This window comes from Canis aureus, chromosome 2, assembly GCF_053574225.1.
Source record: "Canis aureus isolate CA01 chromosome 2, VMU_Caureus_v.1.0, whole genome shotgun sequence".
Taxonomy (NCBI): Eukaryota; Metazoa; Chordata; class Mammalia; order Carnivora; family Canidae; genus Canis; species Canis aureus.
In genome coordinates, this window is record NC_135612.1 from 46,752,690 (window position 1) to 46,769,525 (window position 16,836).

Consider the following 16,836-nt stretch of genomic DNA (forward strand, 5'->3'; position numbering starts at 1 on the left):
AAGTAAAGAGGGCACAAGGCAGTAATAATAATAATAGTAAAAGCCGTTTACTCAGATTACACCAAATAAATATTACACTCCATGTTATGGCAGACCAAAACAAAACATTGGGATGCTCCCTTCAGAAGACATTCCAGGCCTTTCCCAAGTGTGCCCAGAAGTTCACGGGAAACAAAGGGATGAGGAGATGCATTTATATTTAACTGCTTTATGTCATCCACAGCTGCTCACCCCACAGGAAGTGGTGGAAGTAATAAACACTTGAAAAAGGGGACACTTTGTTCTTTGTTACACAACTGAAGAGGGACAATAGGTACAGAGTGAAATCCTGAACTGCGTCTGAATAAGACAGGGAGGGACTCTGAAAAGAAACATAAAGGTCATGCTTAAAAAAAAATGCAAAACTTCCTCCTACTGGGCCCTGATCCTCCCTTTTTTCTTAAACTGTGTGTGGAGAAATGAAGAGAAACAGGCAGGAGACACTTAACTAAAAATGAGGTAAAACACCAACATATTCCAACTATTTAGAAAATACAAACTTGGTAGGAGCAGCTTGGGGGAGCTTGAGGCTAGAGGCCCCGAAGATCTCGGTGGGGCCAAGGTGGTAAAGGCCTCCTGCGAGGAGGAGGCTGAAAGGGCCTGAAGTGATTGAGGCCAGCTGGGCAAGCCAAGTCGAGGAATCTTCCTTGATAGAATGACCTGGGAGACAAAATGGAGGGCTGACACCTACTTCATCCAACATCTAGGCTTCCAGTCTTTTCCTTCTTAGCCTGCTGCCTGAGGTCCTCATTCTGGGACAGAGGGGATAAGGAGGAGGAAGGAGTGGAGGTGGAAGGAGGGTGGGAGGGTGGGAGGGAGGGAGGGAAGGGAGGAAGGAAGGAAGGAAGGAAGGAAGGAAGGAAGGAAGGAAGGAAGGAAGGAAGGGAGGGAGGGAGGGAGGGAGGGAGTGAGGGAGGGAGGGAGGGAGGGAGGGAGGGAGGGATGCTAAGTAGGGAGGAATAAGCACTTCCGGTACTGAGTGTACCAGAAGCCAGCTGACTGTACCCACCTACCTTTTTGGACAGCTTGCGGCTATCTTCAACAAAGCGCTTTTCTCTGGGAGTAAAGGTCCTAATGCTTGCTTTGACCTAGAAAGACATCATTGTTTTGTTTTGTTTTGTTTTTAAGCAGCATTTAAATAGACTTCATTCTCCTCTCTTTCTTGTTAATGACTGGGAAAAATATGGAAACCACTATCTTCTGACCCTAAGGCCCTTGGCAGGGAGCAGAGGGATTGGGGAGGGGGGCACTCCGCTGTGTTCCTGGGAATCTCATTTCACCAGCACAATTGGGCAGGTCAGACCAGATCTGACTGGGGAACTCCAGAGTGTTGTATCCATTTTGCATACCAGTGGAGGTATTTTAAACCACTGTTGAGGGGCACCTGGGTGGCTCAGTGGTTGAGTGTCTGCCTTTGGCTCAGGTCATCAGGTCATGATCCGATCCTGGGGTCCTGGGATCGAGTCCTGCATCCGGCTCCCTGCGGGAAGCCTGCTTCTCCCTCTGCCTGTGTCTCTGCTTCTCTAGGTCTCTCATGAATAAATAAATAAGATCTTAAAAAAAAAAAAAAAGAGCCTGGGTTCATGAGGCTCCCCAACTAATCTTTTTTAAAGATTTCTTCCATGACAAAGATGATGGTCTCTCCCAGGCAGACCTAATATTTTGAATTGTCTATTAAAAATCAAAACACCTCTTTGTGGCAAAGTAAGAAAACACAAATGGGACAAGCTTGTGATATCTACAGAAGGGTACACTCTGAATGTATCATCAGGTCTAAAAACTACACCTACCTTCCCATCAAGGTTTTGAAGGAAATTTTCACCAAGAATAGCTTTCCTGCGAAAGAAAATCAGTTCCTGGCTTGTAAAAACACCTTTCCACATAGCATCGCATTTTCTCTCAAGTATATGGAAAAGTACATAAGTGAGTCCTTTGAGACCCATTTTATGGGGAATATGCTGAGGCTTAGAAAGCATTAGTAGTTTGTCCCGCTCACCATACTTCAGAAAAGCCCAAAGAATAAAATTCAAGTCCTTCTGCTTTCCATCAGATGGACAGATGGAAAATAACACAACTGACATCTTTTCCTTGTAAATGTTCTTCCTTCAGTCTCAGGTTTGAATTGTGTAGAGTCTATATACAAGGGCTTGCCAGGAAGAAGCAGGAAATGAGGAGTTGCCTGTGGAATAAGAGGCACAGAGGATTTCCTTGGGGGAAAAAGGGAACTAAATGGGAAAAAAAAAGAGGATTATTTTATTTTTTAAAATATTTTTAAAGATTTATTTATTTATTCATGAGAGACACACAGAGTGAGAGGCAGAGATACAGGCAGAGGGAGAAGCAGACTCCATGCAGGGACTCGATGTGGGACTCGATCCCAGAACCCTGGGATCACACCCTGGGCGAAGGTAGATGCTCAAACACTGAGCCACCCAGGTATCCCAGGATGATTTTATGAGTAATTCTTAAATACAATAAACAAGAAGCAGGGTGGCACAGGAATCACTGCAAAATCAGAAAGTTGCTGACTCATTTATTTATTTGTCAATCAGCTCCGTTATTTAATTCCATTTGCTCGTTGTCGAATGGCATTAATGATACCTATTTACCAGGTTTATTGTGAGGATTAAATGCAATAATGTCAGAGCCTGGCCCATTGCAGGTGGCCACTAAATGGCAGCCATTCTTATAATTACTGTAAAAGCTCCATTACCCTACATTCATTTCTACCACTAACTGGATTAACCTGCTTTCTCCTTTTCCTTTCTGGAACCTACTGCAGATACACGGCATATGCATGGTCACAGTAAGTAGGCTAGTTCTTTGCATGTCGAGGAATCTCTGCTCACAATAATCAAATCGACTGTGCGAACTCCCAAACTTGTTTATGCCAGTTTTGCCCAGTATTATAATTCCATATTTTAATCAATTATCATATAAATTATTGAAACCCCAGCATAGGCCAGAAGACTTTAAATGTGGGTTGTTCTAGAAAGCCTTGATAAAGGTCCATCCCTAAAAAGATAGTTTTTGAGTTAATAATTTTATGGGGGGAAAAACAGTCTGGAAATTTCTATATTCAGATTGTTTTGTATCTTAGTAGATAAAGTAGATCTCCACTTTAAAAGAAACCTGAAACTAGATACGACTATATATATTATGAGCATATTTATGCAAGGAATATGTTATAGAACACAATAAATCCATGGTATAAAAAACAAATTTTATGACCAGAGCTAAGGATTGGCAAATGAGTATTCACATATTTTATATTAAACTAAAGGTTTAAGATATGTTTGAAAAGTTCCTCCTAAATTGCAGTTTCTAAATGAGTAATTACTTGTTTTGGTAGTATTGGATAGCTGGACAGCTACTGTAACAATTAAATAACATGTCAGGGGCTTGCAAAGACCTCTGTCTGACCACCAGCTGTGGCCTTAGAGAAGATTACAGGCAATAAAGCTGCTAACAAACTAATTTCTCCTTTTTTAAAAATTTTTTTCCTTGACATTGAGATGTACTGGAAATTAAACACCATCATTTCTACTGGCTCAAGGGGTTAATACCAGTTAAAAACTGGATTGTCTGGCATTGATTTTACAGCTGAGGTTTAAAACCCTGTTTCTCTCTCTCACTGCAACATTTCTGAAAAACTTTTACATGAATTTGAGTCTTGCCAAGCTGGTCATCTTTTACTTTAGGTACAGAGAAGCTGGAGGGTATGGATGGCCCAGCTAGACTTACCGGATTATATATGAGGTCCATCTCCAAGTAAATAGCTCCTTTAAAAGCTTGTTCTAAATCTTTATTCTTCAATACGTAGCAATTCGGTTGTCCATCTCGAATCTGTCATAAATAATAGGTAAAATACCAACTTTCTGTGGAGTTTGAACTGGCAAAGTTGAAACTGCACAATGCACACACAGATGAAGCAGATATTCAGCAAATAGTAAATCCATCATACATCGACCTTAAAATCTAGGGTGCTGTTATAATTGAGAAGATAAAGTAACAATCAGCAGGCTGAAACTGGGTTAATAATGAAAAATTAGTCATACAAGTTATTAGTAGGTCTACATGGGCTTTCCTTCAAGAATCTCAGATGTTACCCATTTTCATTGATTAGAAATGATTAATATCTTACAAAATTCCTGGCCAGTATGTCTCAAGATTGCCAAGGTCATGGGAAAAAGGAAAGCCTCAGAAGTTGTCACAATTCAGAAGACTGAAGGAGATAAGATGATTAAATGCAATGTGGTACTCTGGGTTGGATCCCAGAACAGAAAAAGGACATTAGTGGAAGAACTGGTAATATACAAATAAAGACCAAAGTTTAGTTAACAGTAATGCACAACGTCTGTTTTCTTTTTTTAGTTTTGATAAATGTACCATGGCAATGTGAAGAGTTAACATTATTAGGGGAAACAAGCCAAGGGGTACATAGGAACTCCAATTATCCTTGCAACTTTCCTGTAAATCTAAAATTATCCCCAAATAAAGTGGTTCTTAAAATATTTTTAAGAAATAAAGGAACTGATTTTAATAAGATGATCAGTGTTTCACAGCCATGAAGCAATGCAAATTCAATTCACGAGGAGCTGAAGCTGAAGTCAAAATCAAAAATATTTACAATGCACAAAATGCTGAGTAGTTTTCAAAATAAACAAGTGCCTCTGATATCATCTCTCAGCCAACAGGTCACATCACTTCCAGACCCTAATCTGCTAGTGGACCCCAACATGTAAGGCATCCAAGAAAAATACTTCTTGTACCATTTTAGAAATGATGTGGGTCCCATCAAGGCATTCACTTTCCAGATTCAAAACCAGCCTTGCTTTTTATGATTACATAGCAGTATACTGCATTGATTAAACTTCTGGCTTGTAAGAAGAATACCTGGTAACTCCAAAAGGACGTCAGCAAAACTTGAACTAACAAAAGCTCCATTTAGGATTATAATAATCAAAGATTTGAAATAATGTAGGAAATTTGATGGCATGAAATTTGAGCCATATTTTAACTGACTATTGCTGTCACTACAAGTATTCAGCACAAGTGTTCTTATAAACAGTGGTGGAAATGAGTTGAATAAGTCATGGGGGAAACAGAGCCATTACACTTTACAAGGGAGAGGTCACCTTCCTTCCCAAAGTCACCCCACCTCTCAGATTGAATAGGTTTTAAACAGAAAGATGGTTTTCCTGGCCAGTGGCTAAGAGGAAGGGGGTGCCCCATAAAGACCTGGTTTCCTTCCTAAACGGTGTCCAAACAGGATTCTGAGCTTCCTCTTTTATCCACAGTCTCACTTAATAAATTGTGGGTGTTAAAGTTGAAAGAAATAAATACAAAAACAGCATGACAATTTGCCAACCTGAATTCAGTCCAATTTAGCTGTGCCTCAACCCACAGTCATTGTACTGTTATCTTAAAATTTCCATGATTTCTTCAGGGTTAGGAAAGGGCAACAGAAGAACATGAGGTATCGGTAGAAAAAAATATATTTTATAGTAATTTGGGGGGGGGGTGATTTCTTTGTAAATGATCTTTTCCTCTTTTTCAAATGTGCTACTATTGTGTCAGCAAAACACAGAATCCACCCAGGGATGTTAAATCAGTTACTAAAGCTAGAGATATCATATAGGCTATTCATGTTGGGTACTTTCATATAATATTATCTTAAAGCATATCAATTATAAGTTTACACATTTGTAAAATGTTTGAAAGATTACAGAAAAGAAACAACACAAAAATCCCTTTGAACTTCTACAAATCTCACAATCCCATCCCCAGACAGAAATTAGATCAGAATTTGGCGTGTATCCTTCCTAAATTTGTACTGAGAATTTATATTCATAAATATCCCCTTGAAAAAAGTAATTTAAATTCTTTCTGTGTGAAACTGTATTTTGAACCTCACTTTGTATTTATCAATCAATATGATTTGATAATGTGTATATAGTACACAGATCTGGTTTTCTTTAAACTGCTATATAATATTCAGAATATGAACTTACTCATTTATTAATTTTCCTATTGATGAACATTTGGTTGATACCAATTTCTCAGTCTGTCTGCTATAGGAATATCTTTTGGGAAAAGGGAGAGTAAGGGAAAGAGGAAATATCCTACTTTGTATTGGGATATGTTTAATTTAAGAGCAGGTCAATGTATTTGAATATTTAGCATATTCAACACTGAAAAAGTGATCAAAGGGAGTATTTTTAAAAGATTTTCATTTTTCACAGTCTTTATATAATATAGGAACTTCCAACACAAGAATATAGGATAAAAAGTTCTGTAGCATCTCAACTTGCAAAACTGCTATATGAGAGCATCTAAACAACAGGAAAGGAAAGCTAACCATATTCTTCCTGTCAAGAGAATTATGTTTGTAATTTATACATAGAACTCAGAAAATCATTTCTGGCAGTTTATGAAACTGTTTATAAAACCTCTAATAAATAGGACAATTAAAACACAACCAAAAGAAAATTTAGAGCAAAGAATCTATATATACCTTCATCTTTTAGGTAGGAGATAGTCACTTAAATGAAGACCTAAAATTAATTTTTAAGTCTCTGTTGACCAAGGCAAAAAACAACTATACAGTTTTCGATTTGTGACAAAAGGCAGTCTCTAAGTTCATTTGGAGAGTCTTCCTGGGTTGACATCTGGGATGATTTAATTTCATTCCAAGATAAAGGTCATTGAATAAAAAAACAGACAATGTCTTTCACCCGTTATGAGAAAATTCTTCAGATTGACTTATCACACACATTTTGCATGTTCATCTATTCAGAGGTGAAGAGCACAGATACTGGGCAATCATTTGAGGAAAGCACTTCTGCAGAACAGTAACATAGATTTAATCTAATTAGAAACTGACTTCAACAATCAAGGAAATGGGCATTTGCATATCCCTTTATTTTCATAAACAATATATCAGAAAGCTTTTATCAAGTGCATAACAGTTAATTCCTGGTTAAATTAGCCAGTGAATACAAGAGTACAGGAAGTTTTTTTGTTTTTGTTTTTTTGTTTTGTTTTGTTTTGTTGAGTAATGATTCAGGATTTTGGAGCCAAAGGACAAATTATAAAGAAGACAGTCTGGTTTAGATTTGAATCTGACCTGAAATCATCTTTTAACTATTCAATTATTTTTTCTACTTAAAAGAATTTTAAATCTTCTTAAAAAAGCTTTTTGATAGTAAATATGAGTAACTTTTTAAAAGTTGGATGAATAAGTTTTTAGTCAAAAAGATACTACATTCATTTTTTAGGAAATATTTTTTTAATCAGCATATAACAGAAGTTGATTATGTGGAATAGGGAAATAAATTGTTTTCTCATCTCAAACTCTCTTTAAAGAATTATCATTATTATGCTTTTCTATAAATTTCCTTGACTGGACCAGTTACCAACTGATGCAATAGAAAAGTTAATCAGAATCAATATGCATAAAATCCATCAACTGGTTTAGGGAGGGAAGATACATATTTAAGAGCAAAATCCAAAATAAAGAGTCATATTTATCCCTCAGCTTGACCCACCTGTGAAAAAGTGGAAAGTATCTGGGTATAAACAAGCATGCTGCTAATCAAACACTTTTCTTTCCATGCAAAGGGGGAAATACTTCAATGTGACAACATCACAATACAACAGTTGGTCCTAGCTGATGCATATATACAAAATGACTCTCTAATAAAATGAGAAGAGGACAGACATGTGGCTGGGTAAGAGGAAAATAAATACTCTTTACTTGGTAGTAATTCACATTCATATCCCTACTTGGAAGCAGGCCTGCTTCCAACGGCATGAATTACATACAAACAAACCCAAATGGCAACGGAAATGAAAATGCCCACAAGGTTATTATTTGCCCTGACTATAAAGTCAACCACCTGCCAGGGGAGATGACACTGAACTCATTACCCTGACCCTTACCATTTATATCCACTTCTTCTCCCTTTTGAGGCCATCCATCCCACCCAAAACCCAGCTCAGAACCTTGGAAATGGCAGGAAACTTTGGTGGACCCAGCATTTATCAATTCCTCTCTCTAAAATATAAGCTATCTTACAAAAATAATATATATATATATTACTTTTATATATATACTATGTATTCTATATATTCTTATATATAAGAATTATGTAAAATTTACAAAAATGGTTTAAAAAGTTTTTACAATATTATATTTTTTAAAACAAGTAAACACACATCTCTAGTTTTTAATGTACATTTGTATTTACTTATGAAAATAGGATTGTAGTGTATTTGATAAAATTTGGGACTCCAGAGGCAGATGAACTGAGTTTAAATTCTGACTCTGCCTCAGATTGACTGAATAACTTTGGACAAGTTACATAACTCCCTCTGTTTGACAGTTTCCTAATCTGTGAAGTGTGAATAAAAAATTATACGTATCTCAGAGGTTGCTATGAAAAAATCAGCAGAAAGCAGTAAAGGGTGACAAGTAGAAACTGCTCATTAAATAATATCTATTCTTAGTCTTATATTCATTTATATACTTATTAATCACTTGTCTTTTAAATTTAAAAAAAGCCATAGGAAACATCCCCAATGTAATAACCAATTCTTGTACATAATTCAGAGTAATCCTTCACCTCATGAAGATTCTATAATTAACCAATCCATTGTAAATCACTGTCTCCAATTTTTAACTGTAAACACTGATGATTTTATATATAGCTACCTCTATGCATCCATGATGCATTCCCAAAAATATATTCCTAGAAATGGAATTGCCGAGTCATAGGATATGCCTGTTCTTGTGGTTTTGGCCAAGTACTGCTAGTTAGCCCTCCTAAAATGCGATATTAATTTCTAGTCCTAGCCTTGGTGAATAAGCCTATCCATTTCCTTGCAACCTTGCCAACTGCAGGCATTTTTATTTAATATACAGCAATTTCAAGGGAAGAAAATGGCCTCAGGTTTTTTTAATATGTGCTTTTTCTTTTTTCCAACTAATGAGACTGCACATTGTCTTTCCCATGTTTATTAGTGGTGGGCCATGGTAGGACTGGGAAGCCAGACTTAGATTCAATTCCCATTTCTGGCATTTAGCATCTGTGTGGCCGTGGGTAATTACTGTATCTCTCCAAGGCTCAGTTGCCTCTCTGAAACAGATACCTAGAATATAAATGCTCAGAGATATGTGTAGATTAAATTTTAATCCATTTTATCAAAGTGCCTTCTACGAGGCTTATATCAAGTCATGTTCCCTCCAACAGCACAGAGAGTCCTTTGTCTACTTTTAATCATCACTAGTAATGAAGAAATCTACCATATCTGTTAATCCAATTGCTTCAATTAATTTGATCATTAAGTTACTACAGCAAGGGTGATGACGATGGTGGATGACATTGTAAGTGGGTACCATGTGCTACTGTACTCACTTCACATTGCTCAAAGCATTTAAATTCTCGCCGCAGCCTCCAAGTTAGACATTATATTTATCTTCATTTCATCAAGGAAGAAATGGAGACAGGTTAAGGAACTTGTCAAAAATCACACAGCCAATGATGAGACAAGACTGGGGGCCAACCCAGGTGGTCTGGCTCCGTCTTCTGCACTTTTAAGGACCATGATCCTTACTGAATAAAGCCTGAGCCATTTAGATGTTTATTAGCTATTTGAATTTCCACCTGTTGGAATTAACTTTTTTGCTAAATTGACTTGTCTCTTCCTTTTGGCTTAAAAAAACAAAAACGTTCTATGTTAGAGATATCATCCATTTGTTTCTACATTGCAAGTTTTAACTTACAATATCAATTTTTGTTTTCACCATATTGACATCTTCAGATTTTTTTTCCTTTATCATTCCTGTTTTCAGGTTAACATAGGACTTCCTCATTATTTTAACAATTTTATTTATGAAGTTTGTTCCAAGTGTTTGACCTTTAATTCATGGCAAAACAGTTACTGTGTTCAATGTAACACATTGATGCATTTTTCCCTGATGAGTAAGCAACTGGCTTTCCCAGAATCGCTCATACAGTCATCACTTCATTTATCCTTTTCCTCAGTGACTTCATGTTTCAAATTTATTATATATATAAAGTGATTTCCAATCATTTCAGGTTTTTTTCATGTCTTTTAGTACGGTTCTAGAACTTCCTCACATAGGACGTAAGCATTATAATTGTTTTGGTTTCCTGCTGTTAAATTCTTGATGCTTTCTGTTTTTAAAATGTTTTCCTATTGGGTAAGGCCATTGATTATTTTTTTCTTAATTTTGACTTTGCTTACATTTCACTGACCTTTTTTAATTTCAAGATGCAGTTCATTAATTTTGTTCATATGTAAATTATAGTTGACATCAGATAGATAATATTGTTTTCTTCATTAAAATATAAATTCTTATAGTTTTACATTGGTTGGGTCTGACATAAAAAGCTTTATTTTAATTTGTAAGCAGAGAAGTTCATTAAATTCAAAATCTCTCTAATTGTTCAACAGTAAGTCTGATGTCTGTGATGCTTCTGATAGATCTCCATCATGGTAAGGCAGTACTCATCAATTACTAATTTATTAGACTAATTTTTTCCATAATCAGGAACAGATGTTAAATTTTATCAAATGCCCCTTTCAAATCTATTGAGATTGCCAAGTTTTGTTCTCTTAATATATTAATAATATAAATTACACAATTAGGTTTCTTAATGTGCTTTCATGGTCTTCCTAATGGTCTTCCATGAAAGGTATATGATTTCCTTTTTTGTTAAATCTGAGTTTTTGATATCAGAATTCTTCTAAGCTCAATGAATGAATGAATGAATAAACTCACAAATTTTCTTTTATGTCCATTTCAGTAATGTAAAAATTGCCTGTGCCATTAAGGTTTTGAAAAACTTGCTCATTAAACAATTTGAATCTGTTATTTTCTTATTTGGAAGAGAAGATGTAGGGAGAAAAGGGTGAAATTATTTGATGATTTTTTTCTGATATTTTCATAAATAATTATTTCATTAAAGAATGCATTCAGTATCTGATATTCACATTTCTCTATATTTTAAACATAATTTTTCTTGCTATTTTTACACATTAATTTTTCCAGATGGGGAACTTTATTATATTCATAGTAATCTGGAAGATTTTATACCTTTATAACACTCAAATTTTTTCAAGATATATCCCTATAGTGATTCAAGTTGTCTTCCATACTCTTCAGTATAATTTAGTTATGTTTTTCATAGCGATCCCCGTATTTCTTGTTTCCTTATTTTTAATAATATACACTTTATTTTTCATTAGCCTTGTAACTGGCCTCTCCATTTTATTGGGTTTTGGAGAAACAAATACTTGGATTTATCATATCAACTGTTTACATATTTTCTACATTTTTGTTCTTTTTTTAATCTTCATAAACTCCTTTTACTAATTTTATTTACTTTATCTTTTGTTGTGATGCCTAATTGATATTCAACCTTCATTGTTTAATTATAAAAGCATTCAAGGTAAGGATTTCCTCTGAATAATACTTCTGGCCCTTATCCATAGCTTTATGTATAGTGTTTCATTGCTAATTTCTAAAAAGTCTGTAACTGTAGTTTTGGTATCTACATTAGTTCCTTGGGACTTTTTTTTTTTTCCACCTGGTGTTTTGATATTTGTTTCATTTTCGTTACTAATTTATGTTTGCCCAACACTGTGATCATAATTTAGTTTCTGCCTTTTTGGAATCTATTGAGACATTTTTTGAGCCCACATGATCAGTATTCAAGCACATTAGACAGGTATTTGAACAGAATATCTTATATATTTATGTGTGTACACACACACTATGTTAGATCAAGCTTATTGCTTAGTCTCTAAAATTTGGGAATCACTGCTTTAATATGCCTAAACTTCACATAAGAACTTGTTGAAAAAGGACCATTCCAGGGTCTCATCCCCAGAAATTGAGTAGCTGTAGGACAGTACGCACAAACTTAATGAACATTCACTTCATGGAACTTGGACTTTCAAACATTTGGGCCTTCAAGAAACATCAGTTTACAGCCTTATTTTTTTCTGATATTTCCAAAGCTGCATAGATAATATAATCATGTTTCTAAGTTGATAATTTTTCTTGTATTTCAAATATTTTTAACATATATATGTGTGTGTGTGTACACACACACACACACACACACACACTTCTCTGGGAAAGTATTCACATAAAGATTAATGTCTGCTCTAAGTTTTATTGGTAATGAAATCATTTTGGGGCCATAAAATAACGTGTCCTCTGTATGTTTCTGACTTACCACTTATTTACATCTATGCATTACACTTTTGCCCATCCATTTCTGCTTTGCCACAATTGAGGCATTCTGAAGAAGCAGCAGCTAGATTTTACTCTTTTACTCAATGTAAGAGGTTTTTCTGTTTACTAGAAAAGTTTCACCCACTCAGCATTTACCCTCATGTGGGGTATGCTTGGATTTAATACTTGCTATCTTCTTGTTCCAAGACATTAGAGGAATTCCATGAGGCATTCTTTCTCCCTTTGCCTGCCCATCTTAACCAAATCCCATCCACCTTGTATATTACATAGGGTTTGTGATAATTCCAGCATGTTAAAGGCACCTTTTCCTAGTTTCCAGGGCCAATTGACAAATCTGCCTCATTTACATTTTTAAAATGTATTTCAAAGGACATATTGGAAGAGGATTAGGCAGGAAGGAGAGTTGAATATGTTTTAGCCATTTTTAAATTTTTAGGTGGCCATACATCCATAAATCTTAATGTAAGGTAAAATATAAATATTCTTTATTTTAATGGCCAAAACCTTCAGCATCAACTTAAAAAAAATGACTGTGTAACTGTGTCCATTACAATATACAAAACCTATCATAGGTGAAATGAACAAATACTTAATTGGAAATGCAAATGAAGATGTGTATGGACATTTATTTGGTACAAGCAATTATAGAAAATTTGTCCCATAAAACTAATTAAGTGAAGCTGTTACTGGAACAGCTAGTTCCCCTGCATGTGGAAATGTAGAGAATGCTAAGGGCTACAGAAAGCCTGTGCTTCTGATCATGAATTCACTTGCACGTGTTGGCATGGTTTAAGAGGTCTCAAGTTTGCATCAAAATGTAGGACCTCCTCAGATTACAGATGATTTTTTTTCTTAGATATTAGGAGACAACAATAAACAGAAAGATTTTTTCCCTGTTTTACAGAAAGCTGATTTTTAAAGTCTTCCTAGATGGGTCCATTCCAGAATTTCTGAGATGATACACATATGTCTGAATAGAAAGAAACATCCTGGAGGAGAAGAACTCAGACTGAGTTTCAGGACAAAATTAGAATCCTTACCTGAGAACAGAAATATTTAAATAAATCTAATGGGATTGGATAATAATTAAGAGATAGTGTCTATGCTGGAAATATTTTAAAACTCTAAAATGTGTTTACTGTTTTCCAATGCACATTTGCTATGTTATTGATTAGAAAATATTTGGAGTAACATGAAAATGGGCAAATATTAGAAGTCTTCAGATGATAATCCATGCCAGTTACATTTCTACTGTTTTTAATCATGAGTAACAAGTTTTACATATCTATATAACCATTTAAAAGCCAATTGTTTTATTAAAAAACTTGAACAGAAATGAAATACATGGAAGGATGACCTGTATTATGTAAGCATATGTACATGCTTTGAACAAATCACTGCATTAACAGATACACTGATTTTAGAACACAGATTTTAAGTGAGCCAATAGTCAGCCAGCACATTCACCCTGATTAAAAGATACAGTGGATTCAGAACAGGCTTTTTATTTAACAGGCTGAAATGCACTTAGCACATTATCATTTTGAGAGAGATTAAAAGTTGAAGTGCATTCAATACTTTATGCTGAGACATTTTGAAATGTAGTTTGCATTTTCTCTGAAAGTGTAAATCAAGTTTTCATTTATGACTTGATTAAAGAAAATGTATTCTCACAAAAATTATTCATAATATTCTCCCAGAAACACAATTTTTGTTTTTAGACAGAAAAGAAGGCATTATTGAATACTATTTCATATCCTATAAAGGTAACAATGAAGCATCCGCTATTCCATCTTTATAATTCTCTCTCATATTAAAAAAGTAGAGAAATAAGGCCTTCTCGCAAGAGGTACAAAACAAGAAATCTAAGGGTTCTCCCTTGGATGCTTATTCTGGAATTTCAACCATTTCCTCCAGGAAAAACCTCCCTCCCTCTCTAACTTGCTCCATACTGGAGCCATAACTTTCTTTTTAGTCAACTGCTCTGATATCTCCATCCCCAGGGTGAAGGCCTTCAGCTTCTCCCTGCTAACAGAGTAAGATCCAACCTCCTTCAACCTTTCTTCGACTGGTCCTCCATCCTCCTCTCCAGCCTTACCTCTCTCCCTGAGCACCAGACACCAAGGCCCCTGTTTGTTTCCAGAAGGTGGCCTTTTTCTTATTCTCTGCTTCTCTGCTCCTGCTCTACTCTCCAGTTGGAATGGCCTTCTCTCTTTACCTCATCCACTAGTCATCATCAACACCAGGTTCCTTCTAGGCCAGCTCAAACTTGCCACTTCCTAAAGTCTTCCTAAAATTAAATCCCTTCCTCTTGGCTCTATGTTTTCTTGTTCCTTTAATTTAGCATTTAATATTTCAGATTGTGCATAAGCACAGAGAACAAACTGGTGATTGCCGGGGGGAGGGGGATGTCAAAGTGGGTAAAGAGGCGTGGGAGGTCATGGCTTCCAGTTACAGAAGGAATAAATCATGGTGATGAAATATAGGGCATAGAGATTATAGTCAATGGTATTGTAACACTGTTGTCTGGTGACAGGTGGTAGCTACATCTGTGAGCACAGCATAACGTACAGAATTGTTGCATCACCACGCTGTACACTCATATAACATTCTTTGTCAACTATACTTCAAGAAAGAAGGGAAAAAAAAGCATTCCAGTGTTATATGTTCACTCCACAGGCATCACTCAAGATATGCAAGCCTTCAACCCCATATCCTACCTGTCCACATTCTATTGCACTGAGACCAGTGGTTGCAGGAGGCACATCTTGGTTCTTGCTTTTGCCCTGATACCTACCAAACAGGTGCTAACCATGGCAAAAGAATATCCTCTTAGGAGCCCAGGCTCAGACATGAGACTACCTACTTGAAATCCAGCCTCAACTACTTACCAGCAGTAAGATCCTTTTGTGCCTTGGTTTCCTCTTTTGTAAATAGCCATAATAATAAAGTATGCTGCATGAAGTCTTCAGAGAATTAATGATTTCACATATGATATATGCACAGCACAGGCTGGTTAGTTAAGCATGATGCAATAGATAGTAATAAAGAAAAAATAGATCTAAATAAATGTGAATACATACTCTGTAAACCACAAATTAGAATTACTCAAAAGCTGAATGATTAGTGAACTAATGAACAATTGAAAATTTTGCTTGTTATAGATACTAAGGGTTATAGCATTTTTTTCTATCATATTTATATCTGTACTTTAGGTAGAGAAAGAAGTTATTTGGAAAGTATATGTAGCAGGTGGACCACTGAATATCAGGAAGAGCCAAAATAGATCTTCTGCAAGATTGGATCACTTGCCCAATTTGTGGGTCAAACAATTGGAAATGAGTCTGAACTGAAATGGCCACACTGAAGAACAGATGCTCTAATATATTCAGCTCAACATTCCCAGCCCCCTAAGCTCCTAATGAGAATGTGGCTCAGGCCACGCTGCCTCTACACTCTATGTGGTAGAGAATTGTCTGATCTGGGTTTATTTCTCAGTGTGCCACAGCTGTTTTATGTTAGAAACAGAGTATAAACCAAATCAAGCACTCTGTCTTGAAACTTCTTTGTGGCTTCTCATCAACACTAAAAAAGACCCAAAGTCCTTCAAACTTTTAGACTGTCAGAATCTTAGACCTCTCTTGTGCCACTCTGTCCCTGTGTCCTTTCTTGTTCCACATTCCTGATTCTCCCTCAGGCAGGCTACTCCTTTCCATCTATACTGTCCACCCTGATATTTCTGGAACTGGACAGTCAGGGTACCACCTTCGAGCCTTTGAACTTAGAAGACTTCCTGTTTAGAAGAATTTCCCTGGATATCCACATGGTTTTCTTTCTCACCTCCTGAAGTTCTCATTCAAATGCCCCCTGAAGTGAGGTCCTCTTTGGCCAGCCCATGGGAAACTGCCTACCTTCCCCAGGCATATTCCTGGAATCCCCTTCCCCTGCTTTGCTTTCTCCATGGCATCTTTCAGCATCTAACAGGCTGTCTTGCTTTTTGTTTTTTTCTCTGTGTGTTCTGTATACTGACTCCTACAACCTAAATGTAATTTCCAAGAGAGAAGATACCTTCAGCACAGTCACTGTTAGAGCATTACTGCCTAAACAACAAACAACACCTGGCACAAACTGGACACTTGATAAATAGTCCTCAAACAAATGACTGTAGAGATTGTGTGTAGCTAATCAGCAACCAGAATAAAGTTAAGGAGGTCAAGGAGCTCCTTGCATTTAAACGAAGGTTTTCATAAATCATTCCACCTTGCATCTTGAAAGATACAGTTTGAAAGCTGCATTAACTTAGGTCAGTGGTTCTCCACTGGAAGTGATTCTGCCCCTCCTCAGAACATTTGGCAATGTCTGCAGACATCTCTGACTGTCACAACAGTGATGGGTGGATATGTCCTCCTGATATCTAGTGGGTAGAGGTCAGGGAGGCTGCTAAATATCCTACCATGCACTGGACAGCCCCCTACAACAACGCGTGATCCATCCAAAAATGTCAA

The 16,836-nt window shown here is 36.3% G+C and overlaps 1 protein-coding gene across 8 annotated transcripts in view; it reads right to left on the bottom strand.

Moving 5' to 3' along the window:
* MCTP2 (multiple C2 and transmembrane domain containing 2) overlaps positions 1–16,836 on the bottom strand; it is a 245,520-nt gene that overhangs the window by 84,615 nt on the left and 144,069 nt on the right. For all 8 annotated transcript variants that reach the window (XM_077870909.1, XM_077870933.1, XM_077870949.1 and 5 more), the window contains 2 exons: positions 3,784–3,885; positions 1,053–1,127 (listed from right to left, as the gene is read on the bottom strand). In XM_077870909.1, coding sequence (XP_077727035.1) covers positions 1,053–1,127; positions 3,784–3,885 — 177 coding nt within the window. The remainder of the gene's footprint in view (positions 1–1,052; positions 1,128–3,783; positions 3,886–16,836) is intronic.